At 40.8% G+C, this 16,659-nt stretch overlaps 1 protein-coding gene across 1 annotated transcript in view; it reads left to right on the forward strand.

The window, feature by feature from the left end:
• AKAP12 (A-kinase anchoring protein 12) overlaps positions 1 to 16,357 on the forward strand; it is a 136,801-nt gene extending 120,444 nt beyond the window's left edge. Inside the window, exons 3-4 of the mRNA XM_073337656.2 lie at positions 336 to 6,711; positions 12,504 to 16,357. Of these exons, the coding sequence (XP_073193757.2) occupies positions 336 to 6,703 (6,368 nt within the window). The 3' untranslated portion in view covers positions 6,704 to 6,711; positions 12,504 to 16,357. The remainder of the gene's footprint in view (positions 1 to 335; positions 6,712 to 12,503) is intronic.
• The last annotated feature ends 302 nt before the right edge of the window (positions 16,358 to 16,659 follow it).

A 16,659-nucleotide genomic window follows, 5' to 3' on the forward strand; every position in this document is an offset into this window, starting at 1 on the left:
GAAAGAATGAGAGTGAGCCTAGAATGTTCTGAATGAGCCTCTGTCAAGCAACAAGACCAATCCAGACATGATTTTCTTCACTTACCAATGAGAGGGGAAACTAGGTTTATAATAAGAACTACTGATAAATCCTTAATTAGCAGACCTAAGAGGTGCCACCATAATACTGGAATATATATTTTACAAGATCACATTAAAATGTAAATTCATCTCTGTATTAAAAGTTGAAGTATGTATTATCTTTTGAGCGATTTTAATACATAATTAAGTGAATTAAGATTATCGTAAATCTAATTTGTTTCTATCTGATTTTTCCTTTTTTTATATATATACAGTTGGACAAAGAGAACCTGCGAATGTGATTGTAAAAGAAGAGCTAGCTGAAAACATGGAAGCCATGCCACCAGAATCAACTGATAAGGATGGTGTGGAAGATGGACAGAAAGATGTTCAAGAAGCTAATGAACAGTTGCCACCAGAGGAAGAAAAAGTAGAAGAGCTAGAACAGCCCAGTGAATCTCAGTCTAATGATGTCGGATTTAAAAAAGTCTTTAAATTTGTTGGTTTCAAGTTTACTGTTAAAAAAGATAAGACTGAAAAGTCTGAACCTGTTCAGCTACTGACTGTAAAAAAAGAGGAAGAAGAAGTGGCAGCAAATGGAGCTGGAGATCATAAAGAAGTCAAGATAGAAACAGTGGAGGAAGCAACAGAAAGTGAAGTGACGCACCCTGCAGAAAAAATTGAAGAACCAAAAAGTGAGGAAAGGAAAGATGAATCTCTTCCTGAAAAGGTAGCAGAAAGCCCAAGTGAGGAAGCTGAAGGAAACAAAGAGGCAGAAGGAAAAAAAGAACCTAGCAAGTCATCAGAGTCTCCAACAAATGGATTAGTTAATGAAACCGCATCACCACTAAGAAAATTCTTTACTCAGGGTTGGGCTGGGTTTAGGAAAAAGACAAGTTTTAGGAAACCTAAAGAGGATGAGCAGCAGGCTCCTGAGAAAGAAAAGGAAGAGCAAGAAAGGGAAGTGGCAGAGATCACAGCAGAAGCAAGTGAGAAGGAGAAAACTGAGAAAGAAAAGGAAGAGCAAGAAAGGGAAGTGGCAGAGATCCCAGTAGAAGCAAGTGAGAAGGAGAAAACTGAGAAAGAAAAGGAAGAGCAAGAAAGGGAAGTGGCAGAGATCCCAGTAGAAGCAAGTTTGAAGGAGGAAGTTGTTATTCCTTCTGAACAGTCACTTCCACAAGAGACCACTGAAAGTGTAAACAAGGAATCTGAACTGTCCTTTGAAGAAAAAGTAGACCTATCTCCTGAAGAAAAACCAAAACCAGTGAAAGAATGTAAAATATCCTTAGAAGAAAAAGTTGAAATACACTTTGAAGAGAAATCTGAACTACCAGCTCCCATGACCATGGAAATATTTGGTGAAAAATTAGAAAAATCTAAAGGCAGATCTAAAGAAGAATATGAACCTGTAGCTCCAAAGACAGCAGAAGTATTTGGTGAAAAAATTGAGAAATCTGAACCAAAAGCTCCACTGGCAACTGAAATCTTTGATGAAAAGTTAGAGACAGAGGAAGACGTTCATGTTAGCACTACAGAAGAGAAAGAGGTAAAGATAGAACAGATGCCCTCCTCAGCTTCTGAACAATCAGTTGAAGGAGATGGTGAGCTACAAAAAATTCAACCCACTGAGGAACAAATACAAGCCAAAGAAACAGTATGCATAGTAGTAGACGACCACATCAAGCAAACAGAACCAAGCACTGAAGATGCAGCTGCATGTAAGCCTCTAGACGGCATCACAACTGAGGTTGAACTGTTGTCATCACAAGAAAGAGCCAAAGTGCAAGGCAGCCCCTTAAAGAAACTTTTTACAGGAACTGGCTTAAAGAAGCTTTCTGGAAAGAAACATAAAGGAAAGAGAGAAGAAACTAAGCCAGGGGAACAAGCAGAACAAATTCAACATTTAGCTGATTCCCCAGAAAGTCCAGAAGAACAAAAGGCAGAGAGCTCTGCCTCTTCACCTGAAGAATCAACAGAGCCTCCTTCTGTGGAGAAAGCCACAGATGCAACGCGGGTCACTGAAACTGAAGGAGTAATTTCAGATGTAGAGAGGAAAAGAGAGTGTGTAACTCCTTGGGCATCATTTAAAAAGATGGTGACTCCCAAGAAACGTGTCAGAAGGCCTTCTGAAAGTGACAAAGAAGAAGAAATTGATAAGGCAAAGAGTGCTACCTTGTCTTCTACTGAAAGTGCAGTCTCTGAAAATCAGGAAGAAACTAAAGTAAATGGTGAGGAGCAGAAGCTAGAAAAAAGCATAGAAGAGCCAAAACGAAAGGTTGATACTTCTGTATCATGGGAAGCCTTAATTTGTGTAGGCTCCTCTAAGAAAAGAGCTAGGAAATCGTCCTCTTCTGATGAGGAAGTAGGACAGAGGCTTGCTCAAGAAGGCCAAAAAATAGATGAAGTTGGCCAAAGCAAAGAAACTGCACCAGACATGATCCTAACTAGTTCCCAAGAAAGTGATCAAGGACAAGGAAGTTCCTCACCAGAACAAGCTGGGAGTCCATCTGAAGGAGAGGGTGTTTCAACCTGGGAATCATTTAAAAGGCTAGTCACTCCAAGAAGAAAATCCAAAACCAAAATGGAAGAAAGAACTGAAGAATCTGTGTTAGTTTCCAGCATAGAACATTCTACTTCAGATGGTGAACCTGGAAAAGAAGAAACATGGGTTTCATTAAAAAAATTAATACCTGGTCGTCGGAAGAAAAAGTCAGATGGGAAGCCAGAACAAGCTTGTGTTGAGGAAGCTGGAGAAGAGATGACAGAAACCAATGAAGAAGACTCTGATGTTCCAGCTGTTGTTCCTTTATCTGAGTACGAAGCAGCTGAACAAGAGAAAATTGAGGCCCAACAAGCAACACAAGCTGAGGCAATAAGGGTAGAAAGTTTAGATGAAAAGAGAGCTGAAAAATTAGAAGATACCTTAATTATTGAACAATCTAATGAAGGACTGGTTCATGCAGTTACTGTGACTGTTGTAGAGGGAGAGAGAGCAGTTACCAGTATTGAAGAAAGGTCACCATCTTGGATATCTGCTACTGTGACAGAGTCCATTGAACAGGAAAAAGATGATGAAGAACAAACTGAGCAGATATTTGAAACTGAAGTTGTTGTAGAAAAGACAGTGGTGGTTACTAAAACTTTGCCAGAGTTGAGAAAGGATATTAGTGATGATACTATAGTAAGTGAGCTGGAGTTAACCTCAGAAGCATTGACAGCACTGGAAGAGGCAACAGAAGTTTCCTGTGGTGAAGAAGCCACAGAAGTATCCCTTGCAGAGGAGACGACTGAAATGGTTTCTGCTGTGTCACAGTTAACTGAATCCCCAGATACTACAGAAGAAGTTACACCTGTGCAAGAGCTAGAAGGGACTGAGCAAAATTTAGAAGAATTAAATAAACAAACACAGGACATTCTAGAGGAAGTTGTAGAAAGAGTGAAGCTATCAGATGAAGTACAGATGATTAGTGAAAGAACTGTAACAGTCATTCAGTCAGTGCAGAAAATTGGATCTGAAATGAAAGATGAAGCTAATGAAGTTACAGTCATATGCAAAGAAACTGTGTTGGTTGAACAGTCCTTAAAGAAAGAAGAACCTAAAGAGGCTGACATTCAACATATGGAAAGTGCAGGAAGTGTTCAAGGTAGAAATGAAGCTGACGAAAGTGTTCTACAGGAAGTGTCAGAGATGAGTGAAAAGTGTGCAGTGATGAAGGAACACACAGAAGAAGCTAAAAGTCTGGATAGATTGGCAGATGAAAGTCAGTGGCAAGAAACTGAACAAGCATTTATAGAAAGACATGAAGAAACGTCTGAAGTAGAAAGGATTCTAGAGAAATGTAAATTGAAAGAGGAGGAATTTTACAGTGGTGTCACAATAACTACCAATGCAGAACATGAAGTGAAAGCTGAGTATGTTACAGTAGTAAAACAACAAGAAATTTCAACTGAAGGGGCCAAAGTGAATTTAATAGAAATAATTCCAGGTGAAATCACAGATGAAGATGCTCCGGAAGTGGATGGATCTGAAAGTGAAACACATGAAGCAAAGCTTGAGCTGTCCCAGGAATTTAAACAAGTGGTGGACATGGTGCCTAACTTAGAATCAAAATGCATGAAAGTAACTGTAACAGAAGCCCCTTTGCAGAGTGAGGCAGAAGATGCCATGCTCACTTTGGAATCAAAACATTCAGAAGCAACTGCAGCTCAGTCCCCCATACCAAGTGTGGGGACTGACATCCCAGTGCAGAGTGAAAGGGAACATGCCAGGGAGGCCTTAGAACCAAGAAGCACAGAAGCACTTGTAGATGAGGCCCCTGTGCAGAGTGGGGTAACTGAGGCTCCTGTGAAGAAAGAGGTGCAAGATGCTGTGCTTATCTTAGAATCAGAATGCACTGAAGCAGTTGCAGCTGAAGCTCCAGTGCAGAGTGATGTGACTGAGGCTTCTGTGCAAAGTGAGGGGCAAGATGCTATGCTTAGCTTGGAATCAAAGGGCACTGAGGCCACTGTACAGAGGGAGGTGACTGAGGCCACCATGCAGAGTGAGGTGGAAGGAATTGCTACTGAGGGGGTGATGCAGAGTGAGGTAACTGAGGCTCCTGTGAAGAAAGAGATGGAAGATGCTGTGCTTATCTTAGAATCAGAATGCACTGAAACAGTTTCATCTGAGGCTCCAATGCAGAGGGATGTGACTGAGGCCGCTGTGCAGAGTGGGGTGGAAGATGCCGCGCATATTGTAGAAAAAGAATGCACAGAAGCACTGGCAAGTGAGGTGCAAGATGCCGTGCTTCTCTTGGAATCAGAATGCACAGAAACAATTGCTGCTGAGGCCACTGTGCAGAGTGAGGTAACTGAGGAGGCCACAGTGCAGAATGAGGTGGAAGAAATTGCCCCTGCGGCCACAGTGCAGAACGAGGTGCACGATTCCATGCTTACCTTAGAATCAAAATGCACAGAAATCACTGCTCTAGAGACCACCATGAAGAGCGAGGGAACTGAGATTCCTATGCAGAGTGAGATGGAAGATGCCCTGCTTTCCTTAGAATCAAAATGCACAGACGCAATTGTAACTGGGGCTGCCGTGCAGAGTGGGGTAACTGAGGCACCTGTGAAGAGAGAGGTAGAAGATGCTGCGCTTACCTTAGAATCAGAACACACTGAAGCAGTTGCAGCTGAGGCTCCCATGCAGAATGATGTAGAAGATGCCCCATCTAAATTAGAATCAGAATACCCGGGGGCAGTTGTAAATGGGGCCCCTCTACAGAGTCCTAAAGAACTGCCTGTATATGAAATGGGAGATAAAGAGGAGCCCATGGAAGCAAAACAAATACTTCTGCTGCCTGCTACAAGTTCAAATGACAATCAGCGAGAGGAAACCAAGTTTGAGCTAATGATGGAAATTGAAAAAGATTCGTTTGAATCTGGAAAATTGGAACTTGCAAGTGGGGATAAACTTTATTTGACTCCAGTGCAGCAAGAGATTTTAGCTGTGCAGCTGGAAGATACTGGCTCACCCATTCCTAGTGTTGAAAGCTCGGAGGCTCAGAAAGCATCTGTGCCTGTAACAGCTGCAGCAATTGAAGAACAAATCATTGCAGAAACTGTAACATCTATGGAAAGCTCAGCTGAAACTTTGAAGCCTTTAGCAGCAGTGCCTGAAAAACTGTTTTCTGATCTAGTCCAAGATGTTACCATTGCTCATTCAGGATTTGAGGCTGCGGGCGGTAGGAGTGAAGAAACTGCAACAATGTCAGTATCAGAGATGACCGCTGCAATCGTGAATGGAATAACTGAGGCAGCAACAAGCTGTACACAACCTGATTTGGTCAAAAAAGATTACGTGGATGATGCAACACAGTCAGAGTGTAGGGAAGAAGCTGAGAAAAAAATAGTTTCTCAAGATAAAAAAAGCCCATCTCTAACCCACGTAGAATTCGAAAAAGATATTGTTCAGTCTGTCACTGTAGAATCTCAGAGTACAAAAATTGTATTAAAGATCATTCAGACTGCTGTTGACAAACTTGAGAGAACAGAAGAGCCAGCTGCTGTGTGCATGGCATCTGAATCACAGCAGCAGATTGAATCAGCAGATGGAAGTCAAAAAGGTATAAATATATCTGAAGTTCAGGAAAGTGTACAGGCTCATCAGCAGCTTCTTGTAAAAGGTGAAAAGACAATAGAGGGTAAAGAACAAGAGTTCCAGCAACCAAGTACAGTCAAACATACTATTTTAACACAGTCTGCAGAGAAACAAGCTACTCTAGAACAAACTGAAGATGTGCCATTAATTTCTGATTTGTCAAAAGAAGGAGAAATTCAGGATTCAGGAAAGATTATAGCTGTCCCTGAAGGTGTTTCAAGTGAAAGTTTAGGGGCTCAAAAATCAGCGATAGATATGAGTGTTTCAGAAGACTTATCCAAAGAGACAAGAACAGACCAACCAAAGCTAAAGGAAAATGAAGCTGGGCAGACTGTGGCCACCCAAGAGAAATATATGATTCAGCAAACACATATAGAAAGGAAGGAAGACAAACATAGCCAACCAGTGGAAGACATGAAGAGACACACAGAGGAAGATGTAAATAATCAAGAATATGCATCTTGTGGGAGTCCACAATCAAAGTCAGAGCTCACCAAATCTTGAGGCCCAATGTAAGTAGCATTTTCATTACTTATTTTTGGTAGAATTATTCAGAATCTTTTCATTTTTTCATAGTTACTGATTTGATACTGTGTAGTGCCTTGTGTAGTGCCTTTTGCAAACGTCGAAGACCTCCTCAGGATTGCAAACCAGGGACCAGATTTTCAGATTATTTTGCCTAACTTGAGACACCTAGACCCATATTGGTTGAAACTATAGTAAAGAACAGAATTACCAGACACACAGATGACCACAATCTGTTGGGGAAGAGTCAACACCCCTTTTGTAAAGGGAAATCATGTCTCATCAATCTTTATTAGAATTCTTTGGACAAGGGTGATCCAGTGGATACAGTGTACTTGGACTCTCAGAAAGCCTTTGACACGGTGTCACAGGGCGGCACAAGTTTTCTTCCCCTTGTCCCTGCGCTCTGTGCTTGGGCTGGCAAAAGAAAGGGTCTCGGACACCTCTTGCAGGTGCTTCACCCGTGTTTTTATTTACAGGGGCTGTACAGTCCCAATTTCTCCCAACACCGGTCCCCGCTCCGACCCCTCACTGGGTCCCTTGGCCTTTGAGGCTTGTGTCAGCCAGCAGAGACAGAGCCTCAACCCTCCTATCCTGCCTGGCTAGCCTACCCCCTTGAGCTCTTCCCTGGGTTTATATTTCTTCCCAGTCAGCAGCCCAGCGGGTTCCACTTGTCTCAGCAGATTACACTGAGCCCGCCCTCATTAGGGCCTGCAGCTGGGCTCCCGGCTAAGGGACTTGGCCCACGTACCCGGCCACCCTACAGGGAAGCAGGGGGAAGCTGGCTCTTTAGCAGGGCATCCAAAGGTTTTATACCACTGCCCTGCAATACACGGTCTCTCACCAAAGGCTCTTAAGCAGAGTAAGCAGTCATGGGATAAGAGGGAAGGATCTCATGGATCAGTAACCGGTTAAAAGAAAACAAAGGGTAGAAATAAATGGTCAGTTTTCAGAATGGAGGGATCTAAACTGGATCCAGTGCTGTTCAACATATAAATGATCTGGGAAAAGGGATGAACAATGAGGTGGCAAAATTTGCAGAAGGTACAAAATTACTCAAGATAGTTAAATCCAAAGCAGACTGTAAAGAGTTACAAAGGGATCTCACAAAACTGGACAACCAATTGGCAGATGAAATTTAATGTTGATAAATGCAAAGTAATGCATATTGGAAAACAATCCCAACTATACCTACAAAATGATGGGATCTAAATCAGCTGTTAGTACTCAAGAAAGAGATCTTGGAGTCATTGTGGATAGTTCTCTGAAAACATCCACTCAGTGGGGCAGTGGCAGTGAAAAAAGCTAACCGAATCTTAGGAACCATTAGGAAAGGGATAGCTAATAAAGACACACAATATCATTGTGTCATTATATATTTCCATGGTACGCCCACACCTTGAATACTGTGGATAGTTCTGGTCACCACATCTCAAAAAAGTTTATTAGAATTTTAAAAGGTATAGAGAAGGGCAACAAAAATGATGAAAGGTATGGAACAGCTTCTGTATACAGAGAGATTAAAAAGACTGGGTCTTTTCAGTTTGGAAAAGAGATGACTAAGGGGGATATAATAGAGGTCTATACAATCGTGAATGATGTGGACGTGAATAAGGAAGCAGTATTTACTCCTTAATAATAATTAAAAAAACCAACCAGGGTCACCCAATGAAATTAATAGGCAGCAGGTTTAAAACAAAAGGAAGTACTTCTTCACACAATGGACAGTCAACCTGTGGAACTCATTTCCAGGTGATGTTGTGAAGGGCAAAACTATAATGGGGTTCCAAAAAGAAGTAGATTAGTTCATGGAGGATAGGTCCATCAATGGCTATTAGCCAAGATGGTCGGGGCAACCACATGGTCTGGGTGTCCCTTGTCTCGGATTGCCAGAAGCTGGGCGTGAACAACAGGGGATGGATTACTCATTGCTTGCCTGTTCTTTCATTCCCTCTGGGGAACCTGGCATTAGCCATGGTCAGAAGACAGGCAACTGGGCCAGCTGGAGCATCGGTCTGACACAGTATGGCCATTATGTTCCTATCTAGAAATGTAAATAAGGAGCCTTATTTTTCAAGGTTGTTGAGTAATCATGGGTTCCACTGTCAACAAGAGAACCTGCACCTCTGAAAATGAGGCCACTTTTATTCAGCAGAAGCAACAAATCTTTTTGGATGAGATGTAAAGCAGAGGTCTTGAACAGCTGTACTAGTCAACTTCCTGGGTAATTATTCTCCACTTGCCTACTGTATTATCCTTCACCTGCTGTCCCCCATCAGTGCCAACTGAAGCTGTGCACACTCAACACCTTGGAAAATCAGAACGCTTTTATTCAGGTGCAGCACAGCACTGTTTCTCTTCTAAACACAGTGAGAGAGCTATTCCTCCTCTTTCTGCCTTGGGGGAGCCGTGCTCTCCTACTTGGGTAGTACAGTGAGAGTTTGCTCCACTTCTTGTTTCAGTCTTCGCTCATCAGTGAATAGGGGGGAATTCCAGTAATAATCCTGGAGGTAATATGGGACATGCAGCTATATTACTGTCACCTTACAAGCTAAGCAAGTTGATCCGTATCTAGTCAGTACTTGGATGGGAGACTTCCAAGGAAAACCCAGTTGCTGCAGACAATGCTGATAATTCAGTAGTGGCTGTCTTTCCTCTGGCTCAGGACTAAACTGTTGATATGGAATGAGACAGAAAACAGAAGTTCTAAGCGTTTCTATTGCCATTGTCATTTTGCCTCTGAAAATTAGAGGCCAAATCATCAACTGGTGTAAATCAGTGTTAAGCTGTCCTAATTTATGTTAGGATGTGAACTGAGATTTCCAGAAAAATGTAACCAGGGAACTGGCTAATTTCCAAGCTTAAGAGGTAGCCACTTGAGTGTTGGACACCTGGGAGGAGGGCCGGTTTCTAGCCACTGGAAGATGGGTCTGCTTTCAGGACTCTTGAAAGGAAAAACTCACACCTACTCATCCTTTGCTGGGAGTTTCCTCCTTCTCAGCTTATGTTCCTAATGTGACCCTGCTTACCTTGCTACTGGTACCCAGCCGTCCTGTTTGGCTGGAAAGCAGCGGTGCAAAAGCCAGTACAAACTGTGAAGCAAACTGGGATAATGAGGCTGTGATGCCACCACCTTTCTGTTGTATTAGAGTTCTGTGGAAGTGAGAAAAGTATTCTCTTCAGAGCAAGAACAGAGCAAGAACTCCGAGTGAGGTGGGGATTCTTCTAGGAAATGAAAACAAGGGATGAAGTACTGAAAAAGAATCCCTTCAGTGTAGAAAAACTCTAAAAGCTCTACAAACACAGTAGGGAAATACAGCCACCTCTTATATAAAACTCCAGTCAGTGCTGGATAATTATGAGCCACCTGATAATAACAAATCAGTGCAGCCATGTCATTTAAGCTTCTGCGATGTGAGTGTTAAAAATAATTAACATGTCAAAATAGCTTTCAGAATTTAAACAGTATCTTTAACTAGAATAATCCAGCTATACAGACTTGTGTGTTGACTTGCCTTTGATAGCTCAGTGGTTTGAGCATTGGCCTGCTAAACCCAGGGTTGTGAGCTCAATTCTTGAGGGGGCCATGTAGGGATCTGGGGCAAAAATTGGGATTGGTGCTGCTTTGAGCAGGGGGTTGGACTAGATGACCTCCTGAGGTCCCTTCCAACCCTGATATTCTATGATTCTAAGAACTGAAACAAACTGGAGAAGGTGAAAGTTCAAGTTGAGCTGTTTATGCCCAGAAAATTTGCATGGATTCTACAATGGGTTAGCTCATGGTGAAGCATTTGAGTTTCCAGGGTAATTTGGAAGAGGGCCCATTTATCTGTCTTCCCCAAATATGAAGTTAGTTGGACAAAGAGTTACTGAATTATGGTATCTTAAATTGTGTTAATCACTTTTTGCCATTTTCATAAAAAACCATGGAACAGAAGAGAGAGAGATAGTTTAACTGATTTTTCAGGTCTCCTATTTCTGATGTAGAGTACAAGACAAAGTTTTGGTGGCTACATTCCAATTTTAAGTCTTCAGATTTAAATTAGTAATGTCAGAATGATACCTCAATCCAGAAGAGGTTACAATAGGCTGTCAAATGACCGCAGGAGTCTAAGGTCACTTATAATCCAATCACTAGGGTAACTTGAATGTAGAAAAGAGAATGTTTACCAGTACTGAGGTTAATCAGACACACGCTGTTGAAAACAATGAAAATGAAATGAAAATGTAGTGATCATCACCCTTGAAAATTCTTCTAACACTTTTTTTTTTCCAGATTTTAGATTTAGAACATCTGTTTAGGGTGTGCCTCCATGTTCTGCTGCTCCCTCATGTCTCCTGCTACCCTCCCCCTGGATTTCCTTAGGTGCACCATTTCTATGAATCTTAGGAGTTCTGCAGGAGGGGTGTGTGAGTGTGCATGTAATGAGGGTGTTGTGTTGTGTTGTGAGTGGGCTGACCAGGGTGTGGAGCTAAAGGAGGGCTGTGAAGAAGATGGTACAAATGTGGTCAGTGGGGTGTGGGGAGTGTTCACTGGAGAAAATGGGGCAACTGAGAGAATAGTGAAGAAGGTTTTGTGGAGGCAGCAGAATGGGGGGGCATGCAACAAGGGTAGAATGGGGGTCTACGAGGCTTGTCACTGTATTCCTATATCTCCCCCTCAATCTAAAGGCTCTCAGGGCTTTTAAAAGGTGAGCCTGGGAGCTTAAATTCCTAACTCTGTTAGTGGGTAAAAATCATGTACTGAAGAGAGACACTGGATTTATGGCTTTTTACCTATCTGTAACCCACTAACCTCCTCTTTTTGTCCTATGACTGCAGAGGTTAATGGGCCACTCTACCTTGAATGGTCTCTTACACTATGTGCTAACTACTTATGCTAAACAATCTGTTCCACCTTGCATTTGGCTCTGTTGCTCAGTACCTTTCACAGACCTGAAGATGAGCTCTTTGTAAGTTCGAAAGCTTGTCTCTCTCTCATCAACAGAAGTTGGTCCAATAAAAGATATTGCCTCACCCACCTTGTCTCTTTAAAATGGTTAAGGGAGCCCAACTCCTGTGTACTTCCTAAGGCCCCCCAGGAGTCCGGGCACCCTTCATTTTGGGCTTTGGGAGATGCACAGGAAGGGCAAAGGGAAAACTCCCATGCTGTGTTGCCCTATAATCCTTTTGCTTTCTCCATCTGGCTCCCCGTTCCAGCACATCCTAAGATGTTGCTCAGTACAGCCTTGTTCCAGCAGAAAGGTCTGACTTTTGATTCAGTGGAATCCCACTTAAACAATTGCCTGGTATAACAATTATCATTATTCCAAGATAATGATTTAGGGCAGTTGTTCTCAAACTTTTGGACTGGTGACCCCTTTCACACACCAAGCCTCTCAGTGCGATTCCCCTCCCCCCCCATACATTTAAAACACTTTTTAAAAATATTTAACACTATTATAAATGCTGGAGGCGAAGCGGGATTTGGGGATGGAGGCTGACAGCTCACAACCCCTCATGTGAGGAGGTGAAATTTTTCTAGGTGTTCGGATTTTCGAGTGAATTCTCTTTAAGGGGAGGTAATGGTCACAGGTCACCCTTACCGTCAGTTGTGTTTAGCTCAGCATTTTCTTTTTAAACTGGAGGATGTTAACTGGGTTGATGAGGTCTCTCTTCAATACCACTCCTGAAAAACAGCCTCACCACTTAAGGAAATTCTGAGGGAGAGTAGAAATTACTTGAAAGAGAAATTTGTGATTGATAAGGCTTTGTTAATATATTTGTTTTTTTATTTCAGCCATTCTGTTAAATGTGTGTGTTACATTTGGAGAGACCAGAATGTGAAGAAGGAAAGAGCAGAAAGTGGAACCTGCTGATTGGTCTGTAGACCAATGTTTCTGAATTGTGAGATTAGACCATCAATAGCTGATGTCATTCCTTGAGAGCAGCTGACAATCCTGAGGCAATATCAGGAGCTTTAGCCACCCTCTACTCTTGGATGTTAACACTTCCTCTTTTCAAGACTTCTGTATTTTTGTTTGATGAAATGATTGAAAAAAAGTGATGTCTTTGATTTAAATGATTTCCATAACCTATTGGCAATGCCCAGTTTCTATTGTTCCAGATTTCCCCCTTCTAACATGCTTCCAAAACTGGAGTGTAATTCTTGGTGTATTTATATGTATATCATAAACCCAGTTCTGATTTTAATGTATATTTTCTCTATCTTACGTTAAAAATACAAAATGATATACATTTGCATCACTATATGAGACTAAGTGTATGAGACTAAGTGCATGTGACCATGGTGAAGCACTGTGTGTGAGCTACAGCTGGCCACAAATGATCTTCATGAAATTTAGGCAGGTTTTCCACGCAGTGGAAGGGTGTAAGAACTGATATTTAAGGCATTATTCTAGTTGTTGTTACTGCTTCCATAAAAGAACATTCATGATCGAAAGGTACAATTACTATTTGGAAACCTACTGATGGAAATTATTAGGCAGAAGTTAATTTTGCATCACTTCCTCTATAGGAAGTGCACTATAATTTTATTGAAAACATTTAAAGTTCACTTTATTGCAGTTTGATTTTTCTGACAGCACCTGGTGGAAGCTGGAAGTCCTTAAGAGTTACACATTTATCCATTTCAAATTGTTGAGCAACCTTGAAATGGCGATTTCAAGAAATTATTGTGCTTAAATCTCTGAGACAAAGTATTTCAGCTTTATGAAGAAAAGGATTAACTGTTCTTATTTTTGCATTCTAATGTTACCCCTTGTCTCCTGGACCACACAAGTGCCATGAAATGAGACATGTTCTTTTTAAAAAAATATTTTGATAGATACTGGATTATGTCCGCTCCATATTTATGCCCACTTCTTTCAGAACAGTGTGTTTCATTATGCTCATGTACATTTGGCAGATTGTGATTTCTGAAAATGATTTAAATAAAATCTTTGCTTATACTTAGCTCTGTTGGTTTTAATTAAGACTTGGCAAACCTGGAACAAAATATTTCCCAATTTTGTCAGGTATAAAGTTACAAGTATAGATCAGTGCATTCGTAAAACTGGGCAGGCTTGAAATATTAAATAACTGGTAACTGAACAATTATTAAATGTCTAAAGTATTCTGTAATCGACCTTCTAGGCACAGAACAAGCATGGTGGGTCGTCAGTAGTTTTAGATCTGGTTTCTAAAATAAATGTTATACGTTGCACTTTGTGAACTTCACACCATTCTGGTTGAGCAAGATGTTGACCAATAACTTCATTATCCTATCTGTATAGTAATTTATTTTAAAATGAACTGTTTCTATTAGTGTACCAAATGTTCTTGATACAGCAGGTGCCTCCCACTGTCTGGGGCTGCACAGTGTGCAAGCAAAGAAATGTGATGGATTACACTGTTGTGATTGCACCATCTGGTGGTGGTTTTCTGCAACTTGCAGCTTGTTACTCAGAAAAAGTATGTTAGTCGACTAATTCACCTCTGGCAAGCAGATATGGGTTTCTCCTGAAATGTGTATAAAACAACACATCTTGCACAGCATCTACTAACAAAATATGGCCATGTCTACACTTGCAAGCTTACAATGGCACAGCTGTACCAATACAGCTGTGCTGCTATAAGATTGCTCGTGTAGCCGCATTGGGCCTATGAGGGAGAGCTCTCCCGTTGATCTAAAACCAGCTCAACGAGTGGCAGTAGCTATGTTGGCGGGACATAGTGCTGTGTACCCGAGCATTTATGCTGGCAAAACTTCTGTTGCTCAGAGGTCTGGGTTTTTTTCACACCCCTGAGCGTCAAAAGTTTTGCCGACGTAAGTGCCAGGGTAGACATGGCCTTAGTCTTGAGCTGAAAAGTGACCAGATCCTTGTGCTGTAATTGCTAAATGAGAATTCCAAATATCAGGTGGTTGGTTTATGCCAAGTACAGTGGGACTATGCTCAAAGGATTTCATGACAACGTATTGGAGCAGGGAGCTATTGGTCATCAGGAGTTAGTAACACAGAAAGTAATTTCTGCAGAAATATCTAGTTATGTGAAATGTTTATAGCTATCTTCTGGACATTTTAGGGTACATGAGAAAATGGAGGGTTGAATGGATTTTTGTTTAAAAGATTAGTTTTACTTTTCTTCATTTTTACCATCTTTCCCCTCACCCCCTTGCTACTCTCTGTAACAGCACTCAAAAGTGCTTAGCCCAGAACTCTGTTCAAAACAAAAAAAAAAACAACACACATTTAATTATCTGCTAAAATTTCTCTGAAAGTCTGTCTTTTTTTTTTTTTTTTCTTTTTCCCCTTGAAGGTTTTAACTGTAGTTGAATATCACTTCAATCCCAAAATTGGGAAACTATTCTGAGTTAAGAGCAGGTCTTTAGTAACTTGTACTACAGGCAGATGATGCTGCAGTAAAAAAATTTAACCTAGGACACCTTAACCCTAAAGAACAACCTAATGCTCAGAACCTTTGAATCCCTTCTTTCAGCTCACTCATATTTTAACAGAAGTTAGTCATACATGTGAGACTCGAGGCTTCATATAAATGTTTCTCCAAGACACTTTGATACTGAACTTAAAATGAATTAGGATCTTCACTCTTTACCTGACATAATGCACATGCGTGCACACACACTGTGTATGTTTAACAGTGAAAGGAGAGGCTGGAATAATTAACAGATGTGACTCTGGGGATGCACAGAAAAAAGCAGTGTCTTTTAGCTGTCTAAAAAAAGTCAATATTCTCCTACAAAGAACATGGCAGGAAGGGCCTTATTTTTGCCCCAATTATAAATGACGCCAATCTGCATTGTCACCAGTGCAACTTGCCAGAGTACTCCCATGAGTGCAGAATATAAAGATTTTTCTTAACTCACAGAAAAATATATAAAAGTTTAAAGTTGAGAAATGTGATATCAAACAATCCAGTCTCTTTCCTCAGTGGCAGCTTTCCCCCTTGTCTTTGGGCATGAATTACAAAAGTAATTCTGACAATAGCTGTCAGTTCCCAGAGGTTATGTTGCTTGCTTTATTTGTGCTTTTTATAACACCATGCAAATGTGAAATCGGTTAAGTTTGTACAAAATTATATACCTATGTATGTTAAGCCATATTGCAATAACTGCAACAGGTAAAACAATAACAATAGCATGACCTGTGTAATCCTGAGTCTAACATTTGTAGTTCCAAAGCTGTTAATAATATGTAAAGTTATTTCTTGTCTAAACATCATTTAAAGAAAGCTAGCTTTTATCAAAATGTAAATTGTCTGTTGGTAGAAGCTGAGAAGCAAGTGCTTAAATCTTGCTTGTTTTTTATATTAATCCTGGGTCTAGCTAAGCAATGCAACAAATGTTAACTGTATAACCAATGTTTCTTCTTGTAACAGACATCTATAAAATATGGCACCATTAAGACCTTCCTAATGATGCAAGGAACATATCTCTACATCCAGATACTACTTTGTTCCAGCGTATTGCTTTGGCCCCTGAAATACTCAGGCTGCAACCTGTAGCTTGTGCTTAAACTCCAAGCTTGCAGCTTCCTCTAATCCAATGTAATGGGTTAAAAAAAATGTTGATTTTCTATTTTCTGTTTTTAAGGTAGATTTTCACTGACTAAATAAAGTACAACCACAAGTTCATTCTAGTGTGTGTACATGTTTTGTAGTTTCAACTTACTTCTTGCAAATGGTTTCCCTGTTTATTGATAAATCTCCAGACAAGAGAATGAGTTTTGCTTCTTGACAACTGCCAGTGTTGATTGACATCTTCTCATTCAGCTTTAGATCTGAATTAAAAAAAAGTAATTACATGATTACACTGAAGCTTCAATTGTGTGATTGTATGTATTAAGTTATTTGAGAGGATTTTCAAGAACAATTTCCAGATTGAATTCGGGATCGGTGACTGTATTCAGTGATCAGGAAAGGCTATGGAATGAATT

This window comes from Lepidochelys kempii, chromosome 3, assembly GCF_965140285.1.
Source record: "Lepidochelys kempii isolate rLepKem1 chromosome 3, rLepKem1.hap1, whole genome shotgun sequence".
NCBI classification, from domain to species: Eukaryota; Metazoa; Chordata; order Testudines; family Cheloniidae; genus Lepidochelys; species Lepidochelys kempii.